This window comes from Oncorhynchus clarkii, chromosome 7, assembly GCF_045791955.1.
Source record: "Oncorhynchus clarkii lewisi isolate Uvic-CL-2024 chromosome 7, UVic_Ocla_1.0, whole genome shotgun sequence".
Classification (NCBI taxonomy): Eukaryota; Metazoa; Chordata; class Actinopteri; order Salmoniformes; family Salmonidae; genus Oncorhynchus; species Oncorhynchus clarkii.
This window is the reverse complement of record NC_092153.1, coordinates 41,160,715-41,185,339: the sequence shown is the minus strand read 5'-3', so window position 1 is coordinate 41,185,339 and position 24,625 is coordinate 41,160,715. Positions and strand designations below refer to the sequence as shown.

The window sequence follows — 24,625 nt, the reverse complement described above, 5'->3', positions numbered from 1 at the left end:
ATATTAAGCAAATATTTTTAATTGACGGATATCCAGGGTCACACTCCAACACTCAGACATCATTTACAATCGAAGCATTTGTGTTTCGTGAGTCAGTGAGATCAGAGGCAGTAGGGATGACCAGGGATGTTCTCTTTATAAGTGCGTGAATTGGACAATTTTCTTGTCCTGCTAAGCGGGCAAAATGTGACGAGTACTTTTGGGTGTCAGGGAAAATGTATGGAGTAAAAAGGACGTAATTGTCTTTAGGAATGTAGTGAAGTACCAACCACCCGAGCCAATACCTGTTCACCCCGCTACCATCCAGAAAGCGAGGTGCATCAAAGCTGGGACGGAGAGACTGAAAAACAGCTTCTATCGCAAGGCCATCAGACTGATAAACAGCCATCACTAGCACAGAGGCTGCTGCCTACATACAGACTTGAAATCATTGGCCACTTTAATAAATGGAACACTAGTCACTTTATTGCCACTTTAATAATGTTTACATATCTTGCATTACTCATCTCATATGTATATACTGTATTCTATTCCATCTATTGCATCTTAGCCTATGTCGCTCTGACATTGCTCATCCATAAATGTATATTTATATATTCTTATTCCATTCCTTTACTTAGATTTGTGTGTATAAGGTAGTTGTGGTGGAATTCTTAGATATTACTTGTTAGATATTCCTGCATTGTCAGAACTGGAAGCACAAGCATTTCGTTACACTTGCAATAACATCTGCTAACCATGTTGATTTGATTTTAAGTTAAAGTAAAAGTTGTCAAAAAATATTAATAGTAAAGTAAAGTACAGATACACCAAAAAAAGTATGTTTTACTTTTTTTTTACTACAACACTGCTCATAATTATACCTTACTATCTCATAACTAAGACGTGGATGTCGATTAACCCCCCGGATCTCTCTGATTCAGAGCGGTTGGGTTAAATGCGAAAGACACGTTTCAGTTGAATACATTCAGTTGGACAACTGACTAGGTATCCCCCTTCCCTTTCCTTTTAACTAGTGGTCAGATATATTTTATTTTGTGGCGGGAATGGGCTTCTATGGTATGGAGAACAAAGAATAAAGAAAAGAAAGGGGCATATGTTTTTTGTTGTTAAATTAACAAACGAAAGGGGGTGGGAATGTTTATAGTATAAACAGTGAATGGAGCTGGCTGGTTCAGTTGCATACCGCTATTATTCTTAAGTTTCAAACTCTTGCCTGCAGATATTACCCCCTTCACGAAATCTGTCTATTTTTTTTGTATATGGAATACATTGTGAGAAGTTCAGAAACTATGCAGAAATAACCTATAAATAGGCAAAGCCTACATTGTGCACCTTGTTCACCTATTTAACCGAATCTATTAAAAGGAATACAACTTCTAAGCAGCACCGTGTGTGGACTGAACTGAATGTAACAGGTGTCAAATACAGGCGCGCAAAAGAGAGGTCGAGTAGTTTTTCTCAACGCTTTGCGATAATGTGTTGTCCGGTTCCAACTCGATGCAAAGGAGTTTCTGTGTTGGCCAATCATAATCGAACGCGCGTAGTGTACGCGGTAAAATTAGGCTGTGCTAGTTTTTTTTTTTTTTCTCCAAAGGGGCGTTTTTTTTCAAGCCATCTTGACTGAATATCTAGCTACATCCCAAGGTAGCTAGCTAGCTACATCAATCTGACACATTTTACGTTATCGTTATTATGTGCCATTTAGAGTAGCCATTTCAAGTTGAAGACGTCTAAATCACAGATATGTAAGCAGGTCGAGTTTGAGCATTTTGTCCGAAGTCACCATGGAGGACTGAAGTGCTGAAGATGACGCTGTCGCCCCTGAAATTACCGGGTAGCAATGGCATAGCTTGTTACTAGCATGTCGGTCGTATTTCAACGTTAGTTAGCTAACGTTATCTTTCTCTGGCTCGCGCATGTCATAGGATCACGTTAAACAAGGTAAACACTTCCGACATTTTGGCTGACTTGTTTGTTTTTGCTTCATAAAATATGGCGCTCGTCATGTCGAGCTAAATGTGCCCTGTGCAAGCTAGCCATCAAATAGTAACGTTAGTTTGTTAAAACGTTAGCTAGCGTTAGAGTTGTGTTTGAAGGGTCCGTAGCCTGCGTACACATACGAGGACACACATTGCGGCATTCTAGCCGAAATGATACTTGTACTTATGGACCGTGTTAACCCAGTTATGGTGCCACTGTTTTATAGGTTGCTTATCAGTTCACAATAGTAGTGACTGTATGTTGTATGGGTAAAATGGCTGACAGTCGGGTCGGTTTGGTGTTTAGCGCCCTGCAACCCAACTATGTGAGCAAAAAATAGAAGATACGAGCAGTTGATTGGTTACATATAGAAGTGTGGAATATTCTCGAGCTGTGATTGGATGTAAACTAGGCTGTTAGATGTGTAGCATAGAAACTGCTGTCATTTTTCTTTTTTTTAACCAGGCAAGTCAGTTAAGAACAAATTCTTATTTACCATGAACATTGTGTTAACAGCCTTGTTCAGGGGCAGAACGACAGATTTTTACCTTGTCAGCTCAGGGATTCGATCTGGCAACCTTTTAGTTACTGGGCCAATGCTCTAACCACTAGGCTACCTGCCGCTCCGTAATCATACCTCAGTGACTATAATAGCTACCAAATTGCTTTTAGTGTTTTTCTGATATGAGATGAATCTGTGATAATTTGTTTGATTGCAAATCAGTAGTAAAATCAGTAGGCCTAATGTCTCTTTTGCTTTGTGGCTATTGGTCATTTCCATGTGAAAGGTCCCAGGAGCACGAACATGTGAAGTTCATAAGAGCATGTCGAATTGGGTGTCAAATGAAAGCTAAGGGTCTATCTCTTAGACTTTAAGGTATATATATTGTCTTCAGAGTATTCACACCCCTTGACTTTTTCCACACTTTGTTGTGTTGGTCTGAATTTTAAAATGGATTAAATGTAGATGTTTTGTCACTGGCCCACACACAATACCCCATAATGTCAATGTGGAATTATGTTTTTTCGAAATTTTTACAAATTAATAAAAATGAAAAGCTAAAATGTCTTGAGTCAATAAGTATTTGACCCCATTGTTATGTTAAGCCTAAATAAGTAAATTAGTAAAAATGTGCTTAACAAGTCACATAAGTTGCATGGTCACTCTGTGTGAAATAATAGTTTTTTTTATTTTTATGACTACCTCATCTCTGTACCCCACACATTAAATTATCTGTAAGGTCCCTCAGTCGAGCTGTGAATTTCAAACACCGATTCAACCACAAAGGCCAGGGATGTTTTCCAATGCCTTGCAAAAAAGGGCACCTATTGGTAGATGGGCAAATTAAAAAAGCGGACATCGAATATATGTTTGAGCATGGGAAGTTATTAATTACACTTTGGATTGTGTATCAAAACACCCAGTCACTACAAAGATACAGGCGTCCTTCCTAACGCCGCTGCCGGAGAGAAAGGATGCCACTCAGGGATTTCACCATAAGGCCAATGGGTGACTTTAAAACTGAGATGGATCAACAAATTTGTAGTTACTTCACAATACTAACCTAACTGACATAATTAAAAGAAGGAAGTCTGTACAGAATACAAATATTCCAAAACATACACCCTGTTTGCAGCAAGGCACGAAAGAAATACTGCAAAAAAATGTGTCAAAGCAATTCACTTTTTGTCCTGAATACAAATTGTCAAGTTCGAGGCAAATCCAATACATCACATTACTGAGTACCACTCTCCATATTTTCAAGCATATTTAAGGACTGCAGAGTTTTTCAGGAGAAAAAAATAAACCGAATGGAACTAAGCACAGGAAAAATCCTAGAGAAAAAACCTGGTTCAGTCTGCTATCCAGCAGACACTGGGAGATGAAATCACCTTTCAGCAGGACAGTAATCTAAAACACAAGGCCAAATCTACACTGGAGTTGCTTACCAAGAAGACAGTGAATGTTCCTGAGTACAGGTTTGACTTAAATCTAGGGCAAGACCTGAAAATGGTTGTCTAGCAATGATCAATAAACAATTTGACAGAGCTTGATGAAGTTTGAAAAGAATAATGGGCAAATGTTGCACAATTCCGGTGTGGAAAGCTCTTGGACCCAGAAAGACTCAGCTGTAATCTCTGTCAAAGGTGCTTCCACAAAGTATTGACTCAGGGGTGTGAGTACTTATGTAAATGAGATATTCTTGTATAAAATATAAATGCAACCTGTAAAGCATGGGTCCCATGTTTCATGAGCTGAAATAAAAGATCCCAGAATTGTTCAGTATGCACAAAAAGCTTATTTCTCTCCAATTTTGTGCACACTTGTTTGTCCCTGTTAGTGAGCATCCTTTGCCAATATAATCCATCCATCTGATGGGTGTGACATATCAAGAAGCTGATTAAACAGTATGATCATTACACTGGTGCACCTTGTGTTAAGGCCACTCTAAAATGTGCAGTTTTTGTCACATAACACAATTCCACAGGTTTTGAGAGCTTGTGCAATTGGCATGTTGACTGCAGGAATGTCTGCCAAAGCTGTTTTAACTTATTTAAGTAGGCAAGCCAGTTAAGATTTTATTTTTACTGACAGCCTACCCCAGCCAAACCCTAACAACACCTCCCTGTGGGGATCCCAATCACAGCTGGTTGTGATACAGCTTGGAATCGAACCAGGGTCTGTAGTTATGCCTCTAGCACTGTGATGCAGTGCCTTTGACCACTGCACCACTCAGGAACCCTCTGTTGCCAGAGCATTGAATGTCCATTTCTCTTCCATAAGCCACCTCCAATGTCGTTTTAGAGAATTTGGCAGTACGTCCAACCGGCCTCACAACTGCAGGCCATGTGTAACCACGTCACCCCAGGACCTCGACATCCCCTTTTGTGGGGAAAAACTCATTCTGATTCGCTGGGCCTGGCTCCCCAGTGTGTGGGCCTGGCTCCCCAGTGGGTGGGCCTGGCTCCCCAGTGGGTGGGCCTGGCTCCCCAGTGGGTGGGCCTGGCTCCCCAGTGGGTGGGCCTATGCCCTCCCGGACCCTTCCATGGCAACACCCCTGCCCAGACATGTGAAATCTATATATTAGGACCTAATGAATTCATTTCACTTGACCGATTTCCTTATATGACCTGTAACTCAGTAAAATCGTTGAAATTGTTGCCTTTACCAAAAACCCACATATCTTTAAGATCATTTCAAATTTCTCTCCCTCATGATTAGGGAGGATAAAGAAAATGAACAGAAGTAACAAGTAAAAGTAGACGTATCAATTAGTCAGTTTTTACTAATACAAATTTAGTTTGAATTAGTAAGTGATTTAAACTCAATTCTGTTACTAAATCAGTAACAGAATTTCCCCAAACACTGTTAACGGAATTTCTGCAATTGATTTGGCTACAATGGGAATATCATAATAGTCACACCACATTTGGGTGACCTGTTACTGTCCTCCCTTCCACTGGCATATGTTCAGCAGAACTGTTTTCTTTCTCTTTCTGTCGTCTGGTGGTCAAAGCAAGAGTGTGAAAAGTCTGGACAACCACCCCATGAGCCCCTCTTTCCATTTACTGTAACCAGCCCTTTCAACCACTGAGCACCGACGTCCACGGACGTTGAAAAGTAGTTGAAATTTGGTCAATCCACCCTGAACTTGATTTCAACATTTGTTTTCAACATCCAACATCAGACGTCTGGACCGGCCTTGATTTGGCCCAAACATAGATGTCCGTGATTGGTTCAGATTTGGTCCGAAACAAATCTGAACCAATCATAGATGTCTAGTTTTCACAAGTTTGGACAGTAGAGTATAGTAGAGCACAGTACAGTTAAGAAAGTAGTATAGTACATTACAGTACAGTAGAACACAGTACAGTAAGGAAAAGTATAGTACAGTCCTATAGAGTGGAGTAGAATTCTGTACTGTACACAGTAGAGCACACAAGCATGGGTAGGTTACACTATAATTATTTGTATTGAACTATACTTTACTGTACTCTACTGTATGGTATTGAACTGTACTCTACTTGACTATACTCCACTGTTCTGTACTGTGCTGTACTTTGATCTCCAAACATGTGAAACGTAGAGGTTTATGATTGGTTCAGATTTCGTCCGGACCAACCAAATTTGGTGTTGTTTGGCCGCGGAGCTCATTAAAATAATAGCCAATGTGTAGAATAATTCCCAAATATGCATAGGAGGATATTAAATATTTATACGTTTGTTTACCTATTTAGGATACATCACCATGAACTATACATAATTATGTATTTCTGTATAGTACAGATCAGGGACACATGTTGAAATTCCGTTTCTGCAATTCTGTTACCGGGTGTAAATCCACCTCACTTACTGTAGTTTAATTACCAAAGATATGTTTTCAAACTCAGGGTGTCATGTCATAGCAGACATCATTGAATCTTAACTCGGAGCAGATTTTTAACGTTTTTTTGAAAATGTCACGTAAAAAGCAAGGGAGATTTTACAGAAATTCTGTTACGAAACTCTGCACAGTTCTTCCATTAAATGTTTTTGTAAAAATGTCAGTGTAAAAGTTGCAGAGTTGTATGGTTTGTTATACTTTGAAATTAATGTTTATTTTGTTTGGCATACATTTGAAATGTTTACCATGTTGTGCTGCTGTCATGTTGTGTTGCTACCATGTTGTTGTCATGTTGTGTTGCTACCATGCTGTTGTCATGTTGTGTTGCTACCATGCTGTGTTGTCATGTGTTGCTGCCTTGCTATGTTGTTGTCTTTAGGTCTCTTTATGTTGTGTTGTGTTTCTTGTCGTGATGTGTGTTTTGTCCTATATTTTAATAGAATTATTTATTTTTAATCCCAGCCCCCGTCCCCCGCAGGAGGCCTTTTGATAGGCCGTCATTGTAAATAAGAATTTGTTCTTAACTGACTTGCCTAGTTAAATAAAGGTTAAATAAATAATAAAAAAATGAAAAATCTGAGTCTCAGTACAATTACCGTTGAATTGACTATTTTGACCAGAAAATGTAATGTGCATGTTCCTGTGAATCTCTCTTGCACAAACTTGCAGCAGGCTGGCACTGGTGAGTGCATTAGCTACTGTATGTTGATAAGTTGGTGTTTGACTGTTTCAAATCTACTCTGGTGGGTTGTCTTCCTTATCTCACATACATCTAAGTTATAGTCTTTCTATCCTAATGTGCTATGTAATCATCATTCATGACATTTCAAATGAAGGATACCTTCTAATTAGTTCCTCTATTGACTTAGTGTGCAATTCAGAATTGAACAACAGATTTGTTTTCTCTTTTATTTTTGCATAACTCCACCCTCTCCATTCTAGGAAACTAGACCCCCATGAGGAGGCTGCGGAGGCGGGGATGCAGTGCTGGAGAAGTTGGGCTTGAGATGGGCCGGGGCCGGGGAAGGGGAAGGGGCAGGGTCTCCAGTGTTCGGCCGCGGCCGCCTTCCCCCTACAGACTGCAACTATCTCCATCTAGAGAGACTTTGACCTATGCTCAGGCCCAAAAGATGGTGGAGGTGGACCTGGATGGAAGGCTTCACAGGATCAACATCACAGACCCTCTGCCAGTCATCACAGAGGACGAGATGATGGCTCAGGACATTGTTGAGTGCAACAGTAACAAAGAAAACAGCGAACAAACCCAGAGCAGAGCCAGACCAGGGCGCAAACCTCCCAACCCAAAGGGCCGCAGGAGGGAGAGCAAAACCTCATCTCACCTGAGCCGACGTTCTGGCGGTCAGCAACACACGCAAAGCCAAACCGATCCTTCCCAGCACCCTTCCCACCAAAGCCCTCTCCCTGAGCCCACCTTCCGCGTGCTGGAATCCCTGTGTCCTTCAGCCGCACCTCCCCTCCCTGCGGCCTACTACCGGTTCATAGAGAAGTCAGGAGAGGAGCAGGACTGTGAGGCAGAGTACGACATGGACGAGGAGGACCTGGCCTGGCTGGAGATGGTCAACCAAAAGAGGGTGTCTGATGGCCACGCCTCCGTCTCCCCGGATACCTTTGAGCTGCTGATCGACCGTCTGGAGAGGGAGTCCATCCTGGAGTCACGGAGCCAGGCCCTGTCCCAGAGTGCCATAGACGAGGATGCCTTCTGCTGCGTCTGCCTGGACGACGAGTGTCTCAACAGCAACGTCATCTTGTTCTGTGACATCTGCAACCTGGCCGTCCACCAGGAGTGTTACGGTGTGCCCTACATTCCTGAGGGCCAGTGGCTGTGCCGCTGCTGTCTGCAGTCCCCCTCGCGCCCCGTGGACTGTGTGCTCTGCCCCAACCGGGGAGGTGCCTTCAAACAGACTAGTGATGGACGCTGGGCCCACGTAGTCTGTGCCATATGGATCCCAGAGGTGTGCTTTGCCAACACGGTGTTCCTGGAACCCGTGGAGGGGGTGAACAACATCCCCCCAGCCCGTTGGAAGCTCACCTGCCACCTGTGCAAGCAGAAAGGCTGGGGCGCGTCCATCCAGTGCCACAAGGCCAACTGTTACCGGGCCTTCCATGTCACCTGTGCCCAGAAGGCTGGCCTCTTCATGAAGATCGACCCGGTCCGAGAGACCGGGGTCAACGGAACCACCTTCTCTGTAAAGAAAACTGCCTTCTGTGAGAATCACTCCCCGGTCGGGTTAAGGCGAGATGGGTCTGGTGATGTGGAGGGGAGGCTGGTGGGAGGAAGGGGGAACAGAGGTCAAAGGTCATACACTCAGAGCCCCTTGGCCCTACCCAGTAAAAAGACTCCCAAGGGCCAGAAGAAGAAGAAAGGTCAGACGACCCGTCGCTCCGCTGTGCCTGTGCTGCTGGTGCCTCAGATCCCCTCTCACAGGTCAGCCCTCCCACACCCCTTCTACCAACACAACACTCCCAGTAGAATTCTTCTCTTTTGTCTTCTTACTACCGGTATATTTGCTTTGAGTGATCTTCAGTTTAGAGAGCACATTTTTATAGCCTAATAATAATGTATGTTTAATGGAACAGTACAACTGCCTTGTACTAACTATTAATACACTATCTATACAGTGGAAAGATGCCAAAATATGAATAACAGTTATTGCAATGTCATGAACAGGCTGAACAAGATTTGCACTGGTGTTGCTGTCCAGAGGAAGAACCAGTTCATGCAGAGGCTTCACAACTACTGGCTGCTGAAACGTCAATCCCGAAACGGCATGCCTCTCATCCGGCGCCTGCACTCGCATCTGCAGGCTCACAAGACTGCTGAGCAGGTCAGGAAAATACGGGGGGGGGGGGACTTAATGTCAATTATAGATCTTGTGTTGATAGTGAAATGTAAATTGTGTATTTGCATGTGTTCAGAGGGAGCCTGATGAGAAGCTTAGTGCGGCAAGGGAGGAGCTACGGTACTGGCAGAAGTTGCGGCAGGACCTGGAGAGAGCCCGGCTCCTGGTGGAACTCATTCGCAAGAGAGAGCGACTAAAGAGAGAGCAGGTACTTTTGTCAGTCGGGGGAGGCCATGATTTTACATACTGTATAATCATGAGTTACCATTTGCATATGACGTATGAAAATATTGCATTTTTACAATCTGTATCTGTCTAATTGCTTTCCTTAAATTACTCTGCACCCTTTCATATGACCTCTTTCTCTCCCCCTCTTTCATTCTCAGATGAAACTTCAACAGGCTGCTCTGGAGCTGAAGTTGACCCCTGCGTTAATACTGCTGCGCTCCACCCTCGACCAGCTTCAGGAGAAGGACACGGCACAGATCTTCTCTCAGCCTGTGAATCTAGCAGAGGTTAGTAGAGTTAGATAAGATTAGATTGGTCTTTTTTGCATTGCTTTACAATTCAGCCTCTAGCAATGCTTTTCTCACCTGCTTCTTTCTTGAAAAGTTTGTTCACTTGTATGTTTTTAATTGAAGGTCCCGGACTATCTGGAGTTCATCTCCAAGCCCATGGACTTGTCCAGCATGCGTGCCAAACTGGAGGCCCATGCTTACTGCTCCATTGCAGACCTGGAGGGCGACTTCAACCTCATGGTGTCCAACTGCCTGAGGTACAACTCAAAGGAGACCGCGTTCCACCGAGCCGCCCTGCATCTGCGGGAGGTGGGAGGGGCCGTCCTCCGCCACGCCCACAGACAGGCCCAGAGCATCGGGTTGGACCCCAGCACGGGCATGCACCTCCCAGACTTCCCCAACATGCACGGCTTCTACCAATGCACCTGGGAGGACGGTGAGCACAGCTCACAGGTTGGGTTGGCCGTGGAATGACGTTCAGAGAATAAAGCTTCACAGCTTCATAACTCATGTCTCTCTTCTCTTTCTCCTCTTTTTGTGTTCTCTCTACAGTGGACTCTCTCCTGGACCCAGACAACAGGCTCCACCTGTCCACAGAGGAGCAGCTGAAGGCCCTGCTGGAGAAGCTGGACATGGTGACGTCCATGCGCTCCAGTGGAGGGAGAACCAAACGCATCCGGCTGTTGCGCAGAGAGATCAACACGATCGGACACAAGCAGCAGCGCTCACAGTCTCTCAACGGGAAAGAAGAAGAAGTCGAGGAAGAGGGGGAAGAAGAAAAGGGAGAGAAGGGCAATGTGGAGAACGGTCCTTTAACATCAGCCTCTACCCCGGGGACAGGTAAGAGAAGAGATTTACTGTTATTGTTGCTTTCCAACCCTACTAATCTTTCTAGAATTGATGTGTTAGTCAAATTATTGATTTGTTGTTGTGCAATTCTGATTTTATTACCCTGAAGCAGGTATTCCCAAACTGGGTGAGGTACGCGCAATGCCGTCGAGGGTACGCCAAATTAAAAATGTGATTCACATTTATATTTTCCAACGGGGCTATACATTTGGGTGAGGTTTTTTTTCTCACCTGAGTTGCCTCGTTTCATTGGCAAAATGTTTATTAAACCATCTAGTGTTCAGCGAAATAACAACACAATGTCAAATACAGGTAGCCTCGTCAAATAATCAACATCCAATCACATTAACTGTTACTCTCTTGTGGGAAACCTTCACTCTTGCGCAGACATTTATAAGCAAAATATGACAATTTTGAGCGAGAATAAAGATGACTTTCGAGTAGTAAGACATGTATGAAAGCAACAGATACCATTAATTAGAAGGGGCTAGAAGCGTCTTATATGGTGAGCTACTGAGTGGCTAGGACAGGCAAGACCCATTCTATTGTGGAGGACTTCATTCTTCCTGCTGCCGCGGATATGGCTGGGACATTGCTGGGGGAAAAGGCCAAAACAACTATACAGAGACAATGCCTTCATCAAGCAACACTGTTTCACAACACATCATTGACATGGCAGGTGATGTTTTGAAACAATTACTGCTTCGCATACAAGCCAGTGAAATATATGCGTTACAGCTGGATGAGTCAACAGACAAGGCGGGCCTGGCACAGCTCCTGGTATATGCCCGTTATGTTTATGGGGTGTCAATTAAGGAACACATCCTCTTCTGCAAACCATTGGAAACCAGGACAACATGAGAGGATATTTTTAAAGTACTGGACAGCTTAGTGACATCAAATGGACTTTGGTGGTCAGGATGTGTTGGTATCTGTACTGATGGCGCAAAAGCCATGACAGGGGGACATAGTGGAGTGGTAACGCGCGTGCAAGCAGTTTCTCCCGACGCCACTTGGGTACACTGCAGCATCCACCGAGAGGCTCTTGCTGCCAAGGGAATACCTGAACGCTTGGAAGACGTTTTGGACACTACAGTGAGGACACTAAAGCAAGGCCCCTGAACTCTCATGTATTTTCTGCATTATGTAATGATATGGGCTGTGACCATGTAACGCTTTTACAACATACAGAATGTGCTGGTCATCAAGGGGCAAAGTATTGACATGTTTTTAAATTTAGAGATGAGCTTAACGTTTTCATTACTGATTAAGAAGTTGGAGCTCTTTTCTGTCTGCATTAACAAGGACAACACACAGGTCTTTTCATCATTTTATGATTTTTTTGTGTGCAAATTAACTCGAGCTTACGGACAGTGTCAAATGTGATATAGAGAAGCACCTGAGTGAGCTGGGTGCGCAATTACGCAGGTACTTTCCTGAAATGGATGACACAAACAACTGGAATCGTTATCCCTTTCATGCCCTGCCTTCAGTCCACTTACTGATATCTGAACAAGAAAGCGTTGTCGAAATTACAACAAGCGGTTCTGTGAAAATTTAATCAGAAGCCACTGCCAGATTTCTGGATAGGGCTGCGCTCAGAGTATCCTGCCTTGGCAAATCGCGCTGTTAAGACACTGATGCCCTTTGCAACCACGTACCTATGTGAGAGTTGATTCTCGGCCCTCACTAGCATGAAAACTAAATACAGGCACAGAATGTGTGTGGAAAATGATTTATGACAGACTCTCCAATACAACCCAACATTGCAGAGTTATATGCACCCTTTCAAGCACACCCTTCTCATTAACCTGTGGTGAGTTATTCAACATTTTTGATGAACAAATAAGGTTTTATATGTAAAATGGCTAAATAAAGAGATTTTGTTGTAATGTTTGAGTCACTCAAATATCACACGAATAAACAGTAGACATGGCAAAATGTATAGAATTGCAAGAAAAGTGAGTGAAAAGTTTGGGAACCCCTGCCCTAAAGCATGAAACACACAGAGAATCTCACTGCCGATAGACTGCTGACAGGTACTTATCACAGTGGGAGGCCGGTCCTTCTCTTACTAGAACAAAAGCAGTACCTGCTGTGTGCCGATCCGGTAGCGACGAACCTACCGATTCTACTTGTAGAATGGCAATGCTCGTCAGTGGCTAACCACTTCACTTTGAGCCAATCAGAGAGCACAAACCCCCACGTGGGGGAGCCAAAAATATATATTCTAACGTTAGCTAGCTAACTAAACATTTGTCTATGGGCTGGCACTGGCAGCATGGGATTATGGTGAATTCAATTGTTTCTTTGTCATTTTGCTAGGTGGCCATCTGGCTAGTAACAACAAGGGCTTTCTACAAAATAGCAACATTAGTGCAGATAGCCTGGAATCTAGACCATAAGCAATAAACATGGATATGCATTGCCAAACAACGCTACGGCCACCTTCTGGTTTGGAGTATTTTATCAAGGCTGAGTGGCTGACGACTTCAAGATCTTTGCTGTGTGAATACAAAAGAGATTATTTGCCGGCGCTGTTCAGAAGTGCTAAGTAATGTCAGTAGTCAAACATTTGACAATCCTACCGGTGTGTCTGAGCTTTAACAAAGTGATAAATGCATGTTTCCTTCTTGTAGATGACTCTCCACCAACACTAGAGCCTTCATGCCCAGTGTCGTCCCCCCTGCCAGGTGATGCCCCACCTGAACCACCCTTACTGGGCCTAGTGACCACAGGGCGAAGGTCACCAGGGCGCTCCTACAAGCGGCAGAGATCCTCCCGTAGTGGGGGCAACGGGCGGAGTGATGATGATGCTGAAGTTGGGGAGACACCGACACCGTGCAAACAGGAGGAGGCTTCTCAAGAGGTCTCTCCTTTGGAAACTCCCAGTCCTCCCATGAACGCCTGTCCTTTGGTTGGAGTTGGCCGTCGTACATCTGTTCTGTTCAAGAAAGCTAAAAATGGAGCAAGACTCGCAAAGAACAAGGCGGCTCAGTTACAGAACAGACGGACCACTGAGGCTAAAACCAATGGCTTGGACCGTACCCCCACCATTCCAAAACCTCCCAGTGTGACCGCCCTCTCCAACCCTGTCTCTCCCCCCACACCGCCCACACCCTCCTCACCGTCATCCCACCACCTGAGGTCCAGAGGGTCCAACTCTGACAGCGAGGCAGACAAGCCCCTCCATCTCGTCAAAGAGGATGGTAGATACAAAACATTTAATTTACATTTGCTCTGTCATTTCATTCGAGCTCTCTTTCGTAATTTCTGAGATCCCCAAAGATTGGAAAGCTGCCGCAGGCATCCCCCTCTTCAAACGGGGAGAGACTCTAGACCCAAACTGTTATAGACCTATATCCATCCTGCCCTGCCTTTCTAAAATCTTCGAAAGCCAAGTTAACAAACAGACCATTGACCATTTCGAATCCCACCGTACCTTCTCCACTATACAATCTGGTTTCCGAGCTGGTTATGGGTGGACCTCAGCCATGCTCAAGGTCCTAAGCGATATCATAACCGCCATCGATAAAATACTGTGCAGCCGTCTTCATCGACCTGGCAAAGGCTTTCGACTCTGTCAATCACCGTATTCTTATTGGCAGACTCAATAGCCTTGGCTTCTCAAATGACTGCCACGCCTGGTTCACCAACTACTTCTCAGATAGAATTCAGTGTGTCAAATCGGAGGGCTTGTTGTCCGGACCTCTGGCAGTCTCTATGGGGGTGCCACAGGGTTTAATTCTCGGGCCGACTCTTTTATCTGTATATATCAATGCTGCTGGTGATTCTCTGATCTACCTCTGCGCAGACGACGCCATTCTGTATACATCTGGCCCTTTGGACACTGTGTTAACAAACCTCCAAACGAGCTTCAATTCCATACAACACTCCTTCCATGGCCTCCAACTGCTTTTAAATGCTAGTAAAACTAAGTGCATGCTCTTCAACCGATTGCTGCCCGCACCCTCCTGCCCGACTAGCATCACTACTCTGGACGGTTCTGACTTAGAATATGTGGACAACTACAAATACCTAGGTGTCTGGTTGGATTGTAAACTCTCCTTCCAGACTCACATTAAGCATCTCCAATCCAAAATAAAATCTAGAATCGGCCTCCTTTTTCGCAACAAAGCATCCTTCACTCATGCTGCAAAACTGACTATCCTACCGATCCTTTACTTCGGCGATGTCACTTACAAAATAGCCTTCAACACTCTACTCAGCAAATTTGATGCAGTCTAACACAGTGCCATCTGTTTTGTCACCAAAGCCCCATATACTACGCACCACTGCGACCTGTATGCTCTCGTTGGCTGGCCCTCACTTCATATTCATCGCCAAACCCACTGGCTACAGGTCATCTATAAGTTTTGCTAGGTAAAGCCCCGCCTTATCTAAGCTCGCAAGTCACCATAGCAACACTCACCCGTAGCACACGCTCCAGCAGGTATATTTCACTGATCATCCCAACACCTCAAGCCAACACCTCATTTGGCCGCCTTTCCTTCCAGTTCTCTGCTGCCATTGACTGGAATGAATTGCAAAAATCACTGAAGCTGGAGTCTTATATCTCCTTCTCTAACTTTAAGCATCAGCTGTCAGAGCAGCTTACCGATCACTGTACCTGTACACAGCCAATCTGTAAATAGCACACCCAACTACCTCATCACCCATATTGTTACTTATATTCTTGCTCTTTTGCACCCCAGTATCTCTACTTGCATATCATCATCTGCACATCTATCACTCAAGTCTTAATGCTAAATTGTAATTATTTTGCCTCTATGGCCTATTTATTGCCTTACCTCTCCTACTCTTCCACATTTGCACACACTGTACATAGATTTTTCTATTGTGTTATTGACTGTACGTTTGTTTATGTGTAACTCTGTGTTGTTGTTTTGTCGCACTGCTATGCTTTATCTTGGCCAGGTCGCAGTTGTAAATGAGAACTTGTTCTCAACTGGCCTACCTGGTTAAATAAAAAAGAAAAGCTGTATGTGGTTGAATTAACAAGTTATTACTTATTATAAAGGAAAACATGTCTTCACCCTTTATTTGTGAGGGTTGAATATGGGAAGAGAGGGTAGATAATAATGATGACATCAATTAACAGAATTTGTATTCTACTAGGCTTGACAAATGGTCTGGGAAAGCACAAAGAGGACTCCTCAGACCCACCATCCAATGACCAAAAACACAGGTGAGAATCTCTCAGAACACCTGATGCTCTGATTTGCAAGGTGGAATATATTCAGAAATGACATGCATCTTCCCTTTGTTCTGTCTATGGATGTAGTGCCCCCCTGCTACCCAAACGCAGTCGTGGTAAACCAGCTCTGGCTAAAGTCCCAGAGAGGCAGAATGGAGGCTCAGGTGAGTGTGTCCATGCACCACATACCTTAGGGTCAGACATAATAGCTATGATTTCGCAAATATGGATGTATACAGTCGGGTGGAAAATGATTGGCACCCTTGATAAAGATGAGCAAAAAATAAAGAATACAAATACCAAGCTATATTGTATGCTACATTTTTGGGGGGGAAATTATATTATTTTATACTAATACAATTGCTCAGAGAAAAAGTAATACTTTTTTTTCTCTCAAAGATAGGAGTCAACATGATTGCCACCTCTAAAGAGTGTTATAAATAAAATCTGCATTAACATTCTACAATCTCAGTTTAAGGAACCGTATTGTGGTCTTCCATGGCTTCTTGTTTCACTGGGGTATAAAAATGAGGTAACACCCATGTAAAATCCCTTTGTCAACCATCACCATGGGAACTTACAAATGAAAAGAGAGAAATGTTGGTTGACCTTCAGGCAAAACATTATTTTGCTATTAAAACAATAATACACTTATTAAAGGTCAACTTCCCATGAAAACCAACTTCTCCTTTTGAAAATGGCCTATGTTGCATCTATATGAGTCAGAAACATTTATTCTAGTTTCAAAATTTACTACAAAGTTTAAATAGGATGATTTTGGTCATCATGTCGGTCTCGTCTGCATCATGATTTACTTGAGGGTTTGAGTTAAAATGATGTCAACAATTCATGCCCCTTTTGCCTATAAAGACGTAGGGGGCACCGTGTTTTCTGGGAAAGACTGGGCGAGTTCGCTTTGCGTGGCCCAGTGCCCGGGGGGGGGCAGACCTCATCAATGGAGCACCAGGTCATGCAAAACAAATTCTACAAACAACACAAGTATCTTTTGCAGTAGCTTGACGTGCAATGCTCATGTCCTACCCATGCCCGCAACGTTTAGGCCCTACCATACCCAGGCCCGATTGCTTCTGCCAAATGTACGACCCAAATCAGAAATAACTTCCTCCTTTAGTAAATCCATGACTTGCTCCTCTGTCTGTCACTCGCTCCCTAGGTGCAACGCGCTCTGCTCATGGTGCTCTGAGTCGCCATAGCAACGTCTTCGCTTGGGCTGCTCTGCTCAATGAAGAGAGATGAGCGAGTAGTTAGCTGTAGCTACTTATCGTCATTCTAAACTCTGACAAAACTCAAGGAAAACTCAAAACTCAAGGAACTTCTTATATTTGACGAGGTGGAAGCACTTCTGACACCACGTTATGATCTTAGTCAGAGCACGAGCAAATGGCTCTGCTTCAAAATGCTAGTGATCAATTTAGTGATGCCTTGCCCGTACCCTAGTTATCGATGGAGAACAAAAACCCAGGCCTTACCCGGCCCTAACCCGGTGCATAATGTCGGGGTCTGTCAGGCTCGGGTTGGATAGCAGAGCACTAATGCACATATTGATCAAGAAATGGCTACTCTAGTGAAAATGGGCTTCCGTAGAAGTTGTTCAACAATCAGATGTCCAGGAAAGGTATTACAAGTTTTGCTGGCAGTAAGACCGTGCCTGGTGTTGTTGCTGACAGTAAGTTGGTTCCACTAGCTAGCTACATTATTTGATTAGACTAGCGAGTAGCAAGGTGTTGTAGAACGAGTGTCTCAAGAAACACATTCCAGACACTAGTTCTTGCTATCTTGGCATAGCTGTGATTTGACAGAGAAATATCAGCTAGCTAACATGAGATAGAAAAAAGCCTTTGAGAGCAACCAACAAATGTAAACGCCAGGAGTTTGCTAAACCCATTGGCACTTGGAATGAACCGGTGCTATGGTCAAGATGACATGGAAATTGAGCTCTTTGGCCACGCACACCAGTGGTGGGGTTGATGTGGGAAGAAAAAAATGTATGCAGAAAATAACCTCATACCTACTGGAAAATATGGTGGTATTTGATGTTCTGGGGCTATTTTGCTTCCGGTGGTCCTGGGACCCTTAAGGTCAATGGCATCATGAACTTTACCAAGTACCAGGACATTTTAGCCAAAAACCCTGTTGCCTCTGCCAGGATGCTAAAACTTAGCCGGAAGTGGACCTTCCAGCAAGACAATAACCCCTAGTACACATCCAATTCCACAAAGAAATGTAAGATTTGGTATGGAAGAATAGCCTAAGATGCGTTCTACAATCTCATAAAACACTTTAGAAGAAGGTTCAGTGCCGTTATCATCGCATGGGGAGTTTTGCAGAGTATTGAAAACAGTGGTGCCTATCTTTTTAAAATGTTTTTTTTGTATTACTTGTTAAACAAAATCTCTCTCTGAGCAGTTGTATTAGTATAAAATAATTGTATTATTTATTGTAAGTCTTTGTTTGTTCATCTTAATCAAGGGTGCCAATAATTTTGGACACATTTTAGAAAATTCTATAAAATTATAGAATTCATGATATAAAAAAAAAATCCATGTCAATTTGAGTTAAACATCCCTTGTCTTTGTCCTCAGGGATGAGTATTCTTTTGCCCTTTGAAAGTCAGACAGAGCTCACACCATTGGACTTGGTCTGGGCTAAGTGTCGTGGATATCCATCATACCCAGCAATGGTGAGAGAACATGAGTTATGTCATTAATTCATTGCATGTACCTACAGTGCCTTCAGAAAGTATTCACAACCCTTCACTCTTTCCACATTTTGTTGTTACGGCCTCATTTTAAAATGAATTACATTTAGATTGTGTCACTGATCTACAAACAATATTCAACCCCTTTGTTTATGGCAAAAAATAAATATATATATATATATATATATATATATATATATATATATATATATAAAACATTTGGTTGCAAATTTATAAAGAAAATACAACAGAAATATCACATTTGCATAAGTATTTACACCCTTTACTCAGTACTAAGTTGAAGCACCTTTGTCAGCGATTAGGTATGCTATTTGTCTTTTTAGGTGTGACGCTACAAGCTTTGCACACCTGTATTTGGGGAGTTTCTCCCATTCTTCTATACAAATCCTCTCAAGCTCTGTCAGGTTGGATGAGGAGTGTCGCTGCACAGCTATTTTCAGGTCTCTCCAGAGATGTTCGATCGGTTCAAGTCCGGGCTCTGGCTGGGCCACTCAAGGACATTCAGAGACTTGTCCTGAAGCTACTTGTGCTTTTTCTTGGCTGTGTGCTTAGGGTTGTTGTCCTACTCACCCTAGTCTGAGGTCCATAGCGCTCTGGAGCAGGTTTCTCTCTGTACTTTGCTCTGCTCATCTTTCCCTCAATCCTGACTGTTGCTGAAAAACATCCCCACAGCATGATGCTGCCACCACCATGCTTCACTGTAGGGATGGTGCTAGGTTTCCTCCAGACTTGGCATTCAGGCCAATCTTGGTTTCATCAGACCAGAGAATGTTGTTTCTCATGGTCGGAGAGTCCTTTAGGTGCCTCCAAGTGGGCTGTCATGTGTCTTTTACTGAGGGGTGGCTTCCGTCTGGCCACTCTACCATAAAGGCCTGATTGGTGGAGGGCTGCAGAGATGGCTGTCCTTCTGGAAGGTTCTCCCATCTACACAGAGGAGCTCTGTCAGAGTGATCATCGGGTTCTTGGTCACCTCCCTGACTAAGGCCCATCTCCGGCGATTGCTCAGTTTGGCCGGGCGGCCAGCTCTAGAAAGAGTCTTCCATTGAAGAATGATGGAGGCCACTCTGTTCTTGGGGACCTTCAATGCTGCTGAAATGTTTTGTTACCCTTCCCCAGATCTGTGCCTTGACACAATCCTGTCTCTGAGCTCTACAGATAATTACTTCGACCTCATGGCTTGGTCTTTGCTCTGACATTCACTGTCTCATAGCAATGGGTCTGAATACTTATGTAAATAAGCTATTTCTGTTTTCTATTTTTAATACATTTGCACAAATTTTAAAAAACATGTTTTCGCTTTGTCGAATATTTAATACATTTTAGAATAAGTCAAGGTGTCTGAATACTTTCCGCATGAACTCTCTCTGTGTGCGATAATGGTGTGTAACATGATTTTTGAATGACTAGCCCATCTCTGTACCCCACGCATACAATTATCTGTAAGTTCCCTCAGTCGAGCAGTGAATTTCAAGCACAGATTCAACTACAAAGACCAGGGATGTTTTGTCAATGCCTTGCGAAGAAGGGCACCTATTGGTATATGGGTAGATATCACTTTGAGCATGGTGAAATTATTAATGACACTTTGGATGGTGTATCAATACTCTCAGTCACTACAAACATACAGGTGTCCTTCCTAACTCTATTGACGGAGAGGAAGGAAACCACTCAGGGGTTTCACCATGGGGATTTTTAACCAGTTACAGAGTTAAATGGCTGTGATAGAACTGAGGATGGCTCAAAAAGATTGTAGTTACTCCACAATACTAACCTAAATGTGAAAAGTGAAAAGAAGGAAGCGTGTACTGAATAAAACATCTTCCAAAACATGCATCCTGTTTGCAATAAGGCACTAAAGTAATACTGCAAAAAAATGTGGCAAATACAACACATCACAGAGTTCCACTCCCCATATTTTCAAGCATGGTGGTGGCGCCATCAGGTTATGGGTATGCTTGTCATCTGCAAGGACTAGGGAGTTTTTTTAAGATTAAAATAAAAAGTCCCAGGGGTAAACCTGGTCTGCTTCCAACACATTGTGAGACAAATCCACCTTTCAGCAGGTCAATAACCTAATACGCAAGGCCAAACTGGAGATACTTGCCAAGACAACATTGAATGTTTCTGAGGGGCTTAGTTACAGTTTACTTAAATCGACTTGAAAATATATGGCGAGACTTGAAAATAGCTGTCTAGCAATGATCAACAACCAACATGACAGAGCTTGAAGAATTCTAAAAAGCATAATGAGCAAATATTGTACAATCCAGGCGTGGAAAGCTCTTAGAGACTTACCCAGAAAGACTCACAGCTGTAATTGCTGCCAAAGGTGATTCTAATATGTATTGACTCAGGTGGTTGAATACTTATGTAATAAAAATATATTCGTGTTTTGTCCATTTAATTAAAAAAATGATGTACATTCTTCCACCCGGACAAGAGTATTTTGTGTAGATCGTTGTCACAACATGGCAATTAAGTACATTTTAATCTTACTTTGTCACACAACAAAATTTGAGTGTGAAAATGAGTGTGAACACTTTCTGAAGGCACTGCAATAGACTTGGCTTGATTTTCAAGAGTTTTTGGTTTGGCACACGTAACGGTTGACAAGTTACCATCTTTTAGATGTTGAGTTTGACTTTACCAGTTGTTGTTGTAGCACAGAGAGTAACCGGATACATAAACCGCCAATTGATTTCCCCAGGTTGTTGACCCTGACATGCCTCAGGAAGGGCTTCTTCACAACGGCATCCCCATCCCCGTGCCTCCTGGGGACGTGCTCAAACTAGGGGAGCGGCGGCAGAAAGCGACAGGGGAGAGGCACTACCTCGTGCTGTTCTTCGACACCAAAAGGACCTGGTAAGAAAGTAAAGATGAGTGTTCTGCTGAATGACAAGTCACATAGTTGCTGGATAGTTGATGTGTGTGTCTATTGATTCCCTGCTATTGTACAGTGCCTTGCGAAAGTATTCGGCCCCCTTGAACTTTGCGACCTTTTGCCACATTTCAGGCTTCAAACATAAAGATATAAAACTGTATTTTTTTGTGAAGAATCAACAACAGGTGGGACACAATCATGAAGTGGAACGACATTTATTGGATATTTCAAACTTTTTTAACAAATCAAAAACTGAAAAATTGGGCGTGCAAAATTATTCAGCCCCTTTACTTTCAGTGCAGCAAACTCTCTCCAGAAGTTCAGTGAGGATCTCTGAATGATCCAATGTTGACCTAAATGACTAATGATGATAAATACAATCCACCTGTGTGTAATCAAGTCTCCGTATAAATGCACCTGCACTGTGATAGTCTCAGAGGTCCGTTAAAAGCGCAGAGAGAATCATGAAGAACAAGGAACACACCAGGCAGGTCCGAGATACTGTTGTGAAGAAGTTTAAAGCCGGATTTGGATACAAAAAGATTTCCCAAGCTTTAAACATCCCAAGGAGCACTGTGCAAGCGATAATATTGAAATGGAAGGAGTATCAGACCACTGCAAATCTACCAAGACCTGGCCGTCCCTCTAAACTTTCAGCTCATACAAGGAGAAGACTGATCAGAGATGCAGCCAAGAGGCCCATGATCACTCTGGATGAACTGCAGAGATCTACAGCTGAGGTGGGAGACTCTGTCCATAGGACAACAATCAGTCAGTCGTATATTGCACAAATCTGGCCTTTATGGAAGAGTGGCAAGAAGAAAGCCATTTCTTAAAGATATCCATAAAAAGTGTAGTTTGAAGTTTGCCACAAGCCACCTGGGAGACACACCAAACATGTGGAAGAAGGTGCTCTGGTCAGATGAAACCAAAATTGAACTTTTTGGCAACAATGCAAAACGTTATGTTTGGCGTAAAAGCAACACAGCTGAACACACCATCCCCACTGTCAAACATGGTGGTGGCAGCATCATGGTTTGGGCCTGCTTTTCTTTAGCAGGGACAGGGAAGATGGTTAAAATTGATGGGAAGATGGATGGAGCCAAATACAGGACCATTCTGGAAGAAAACCTGATGGAGTCTGCAAAAGACCTGAGACTGGGACGGAGATTTGTCTTCCAACAAGACAATGATCCAAAACACAAAGCAAAATCTACAATGGCATGGTTCAAAAATAAACATATCCAGGTGTTAGAATGGCCAAGTCAAAGTCCAGACCTGAATCCAATCGAGAATCTGTGGAAAGAACTGAAAACTGCTGTTCACAAATGCTCTCCATCCATCCAACCTCACTGAGCTCGAGCTGTTTTGCAAGGAGGAATGGGAAAAAATGTCAGTCTCTCGATGTGCAAAACTGATAGAGACATACCCCAAGCGACTTACAGCTGTAATCGCAGCAAAAGGTGGCGCTACAAAGTATTAACTTAAGGGGGCTGAATAATTTTGCACGCCCAATTTTTCAGTTTTTGATTTGTTAAAAAAGTTTGAAATATCCAATAAATGTCGTTCCACTTCATGATTGTGTCCCACTTGTTGTTGATTCTTCACAAAAAAATACAGTTTTATATCTTTATGTTTGAAGCCTGAAATGTGGCAAAAGGTCGCAAAGTTCAAGGGGGCCGAATACTTTCGCAAGGCACTGTATATATAAAAAAAAAACATTCCTTACCCTAGAACACTTTTTAATGGGTCCAGGAAAATAGAGCTGGTCTAAAGAGGTTTCCTTCCTATTGTATTTGTTGTTCTGTTGAACCTTCTTGCTGCTTTTCAGGCAATGGCTCCCACGGGACAAGTTGCTGCCAATGGGGATGGATGACACAGTGGACAAACTGCGGCTGATGGAGGGCAAGAAGCCCAGTGTCCGCAAGTCTGTACACACGGCATACGACCGTGCCATGATACACCTGAACCACGTTATGAACCACGCCAAGGGGAACCTCAGTTTCAACCCCTCCAATTTCATATGAAGGATTTTTATCAGTGTGCAAATCCACCGTAATCTGTCTGGTTAGGAGGGATCAAACCAATAACAAAGAGCTTGAGTGAGAGAAGAACGACCCTATCTTCATTAATTCACCAGATGGTGGACATGGAATTTGAGTGGTTTGAAATACTTAAGTGAGTGATGGTCTGGTTGACTCATCTCTTCGGGTGAACATTATCATTTTGGAATTTGCAGGAAATGTGAGAGGAGTTCCTAAGACATGATAAAATGTGATTATTCATTGTGATTTTAGTTTTGGACTTTTACACAACCACTCCGTTGCAATGAGTCTAGTGATATTATGGTTGTTTTAGGCCAAGTGAATCAAGAAAATACATAGTATTTGTTTTCTCCTCAAAAGGGATTTGCTAGATTCAAAGCATATTCAGATTGTATTTGTCATTGAAATACCATGCTTCTTAAACATATTTTTACACATTGTGAAGGATTTTTTTTTTTTTAATATGAAGTGAAAATTGTGTGCTTGTTGCAGCTATTTGATGGAACATGAGGACTTTTGAATGTCTAGTCAGGACAATGGAGATGATGCTGTTTCTCACCGGTCATGTCAGCGGTCACTGCAACCACTTTCTTTTTTTTGAACAAGGTCAATAACTTGGCGAAATATTATTTGCAAACCCTCCAATGACTTGAAAAGCACAATCTGTCAGTTAGAAAAGGTTTCTAGAACATATGAGCTGTGAAGCCATAGGTATATAAAAAAAAATGTGATAACTCTTATGTGCATGTGTAGAAGCATATGCACATCATGTTGTATATATGTAAATGTCTGTGTTTATAATACACAAAGTAATTTAAGGAATGCAAAAATCAAATTAGATTTTAATTTACATCGTGTGACAATTTGAAAGTGTTATTTAAAAAATAAATACGGAAAAAGATGAAGCTCTGTAGCTATTTGTATCAGTGACAATACTTGAGATATCAGAGAATGTGGTCAGTTGGCACAAAACCCTGTAATTGTGTCAGCATAAAAGTGCACCAGCCTCCTAGACTGAGGTGGCAGAGGACTTCTGGATCTTGTCATTTGAATTGTACCACAAGATCTACAATCTGTCTGAAACGGTATTTTATCACAAGAAATAAATTGTTTGAAATGGTTGTTTGTTCTCAGTCTCGTAAAAA

At 42.9% G+C, this 24,625-nt stretch overlaps 1 protein-coding gene across 1 annotated transcript; it reads left to right on the top strand.

Moving 5' to 3' along the window:
• Positions 1–1,602: 1,602 nt before the first annotated feature.
• LOC139413306 (bromodomain and PHD finger-containing protein 3-like) lies at positions 1,603–24,601 on the top strand. Its single transcript, XM_071160518.1, has 13 exons — positions 1,603–1,944; positions 7,311–8,814; positions 9,058–9,214; positions 9,306–9,437; positions 9,616–9,744; positions 9,871–10,183; positions 10,300–10,587; positions 13,236–13,805; positions 15,736–15,805; positions 15,902–15,978; positions 18,418–18,515; positions 21,262–21,416; positions 23,267–24,601. The coding sequence occupies exons 2-13, from the start codon at positions 7,325–7,327 to the stop codon at positions 23,460–23,462; spliced, it is 3,675 nt and encodes a 1,224-aa protein (XP_071016619.1). The 5' UTR covers positions 1,603–1,944; positions 7,311–7,324; the 3' UTR covers positions 23,463–24,601.
• Positions 24,602–24,625: the final 24 nt, after the last annotated feature.

Coding starts and splice junctions, on each gene's coding strand:
- LOC139413306 (XM_071160518.1), top strand. CDS start 7,325: ATGAGGAGGCTGCGGAGGCGGGGATGCAGTGCTGGAGAAGTTGGGCTT. Junction 10,588..13,235: donor AGCCTCTACCCCGGGGACAG/GTAAGAGAAGAG, acceptor TCCTTCTTGTAG/ATGACTCTCCACCAACACTA. Junction 18,516..21,261: donor ATCCATCATACCCAGCAATG/GTGAGAGAACAT, acceptor TGATTTCCCCAG/GTTGTTGACCCTGACATGCC.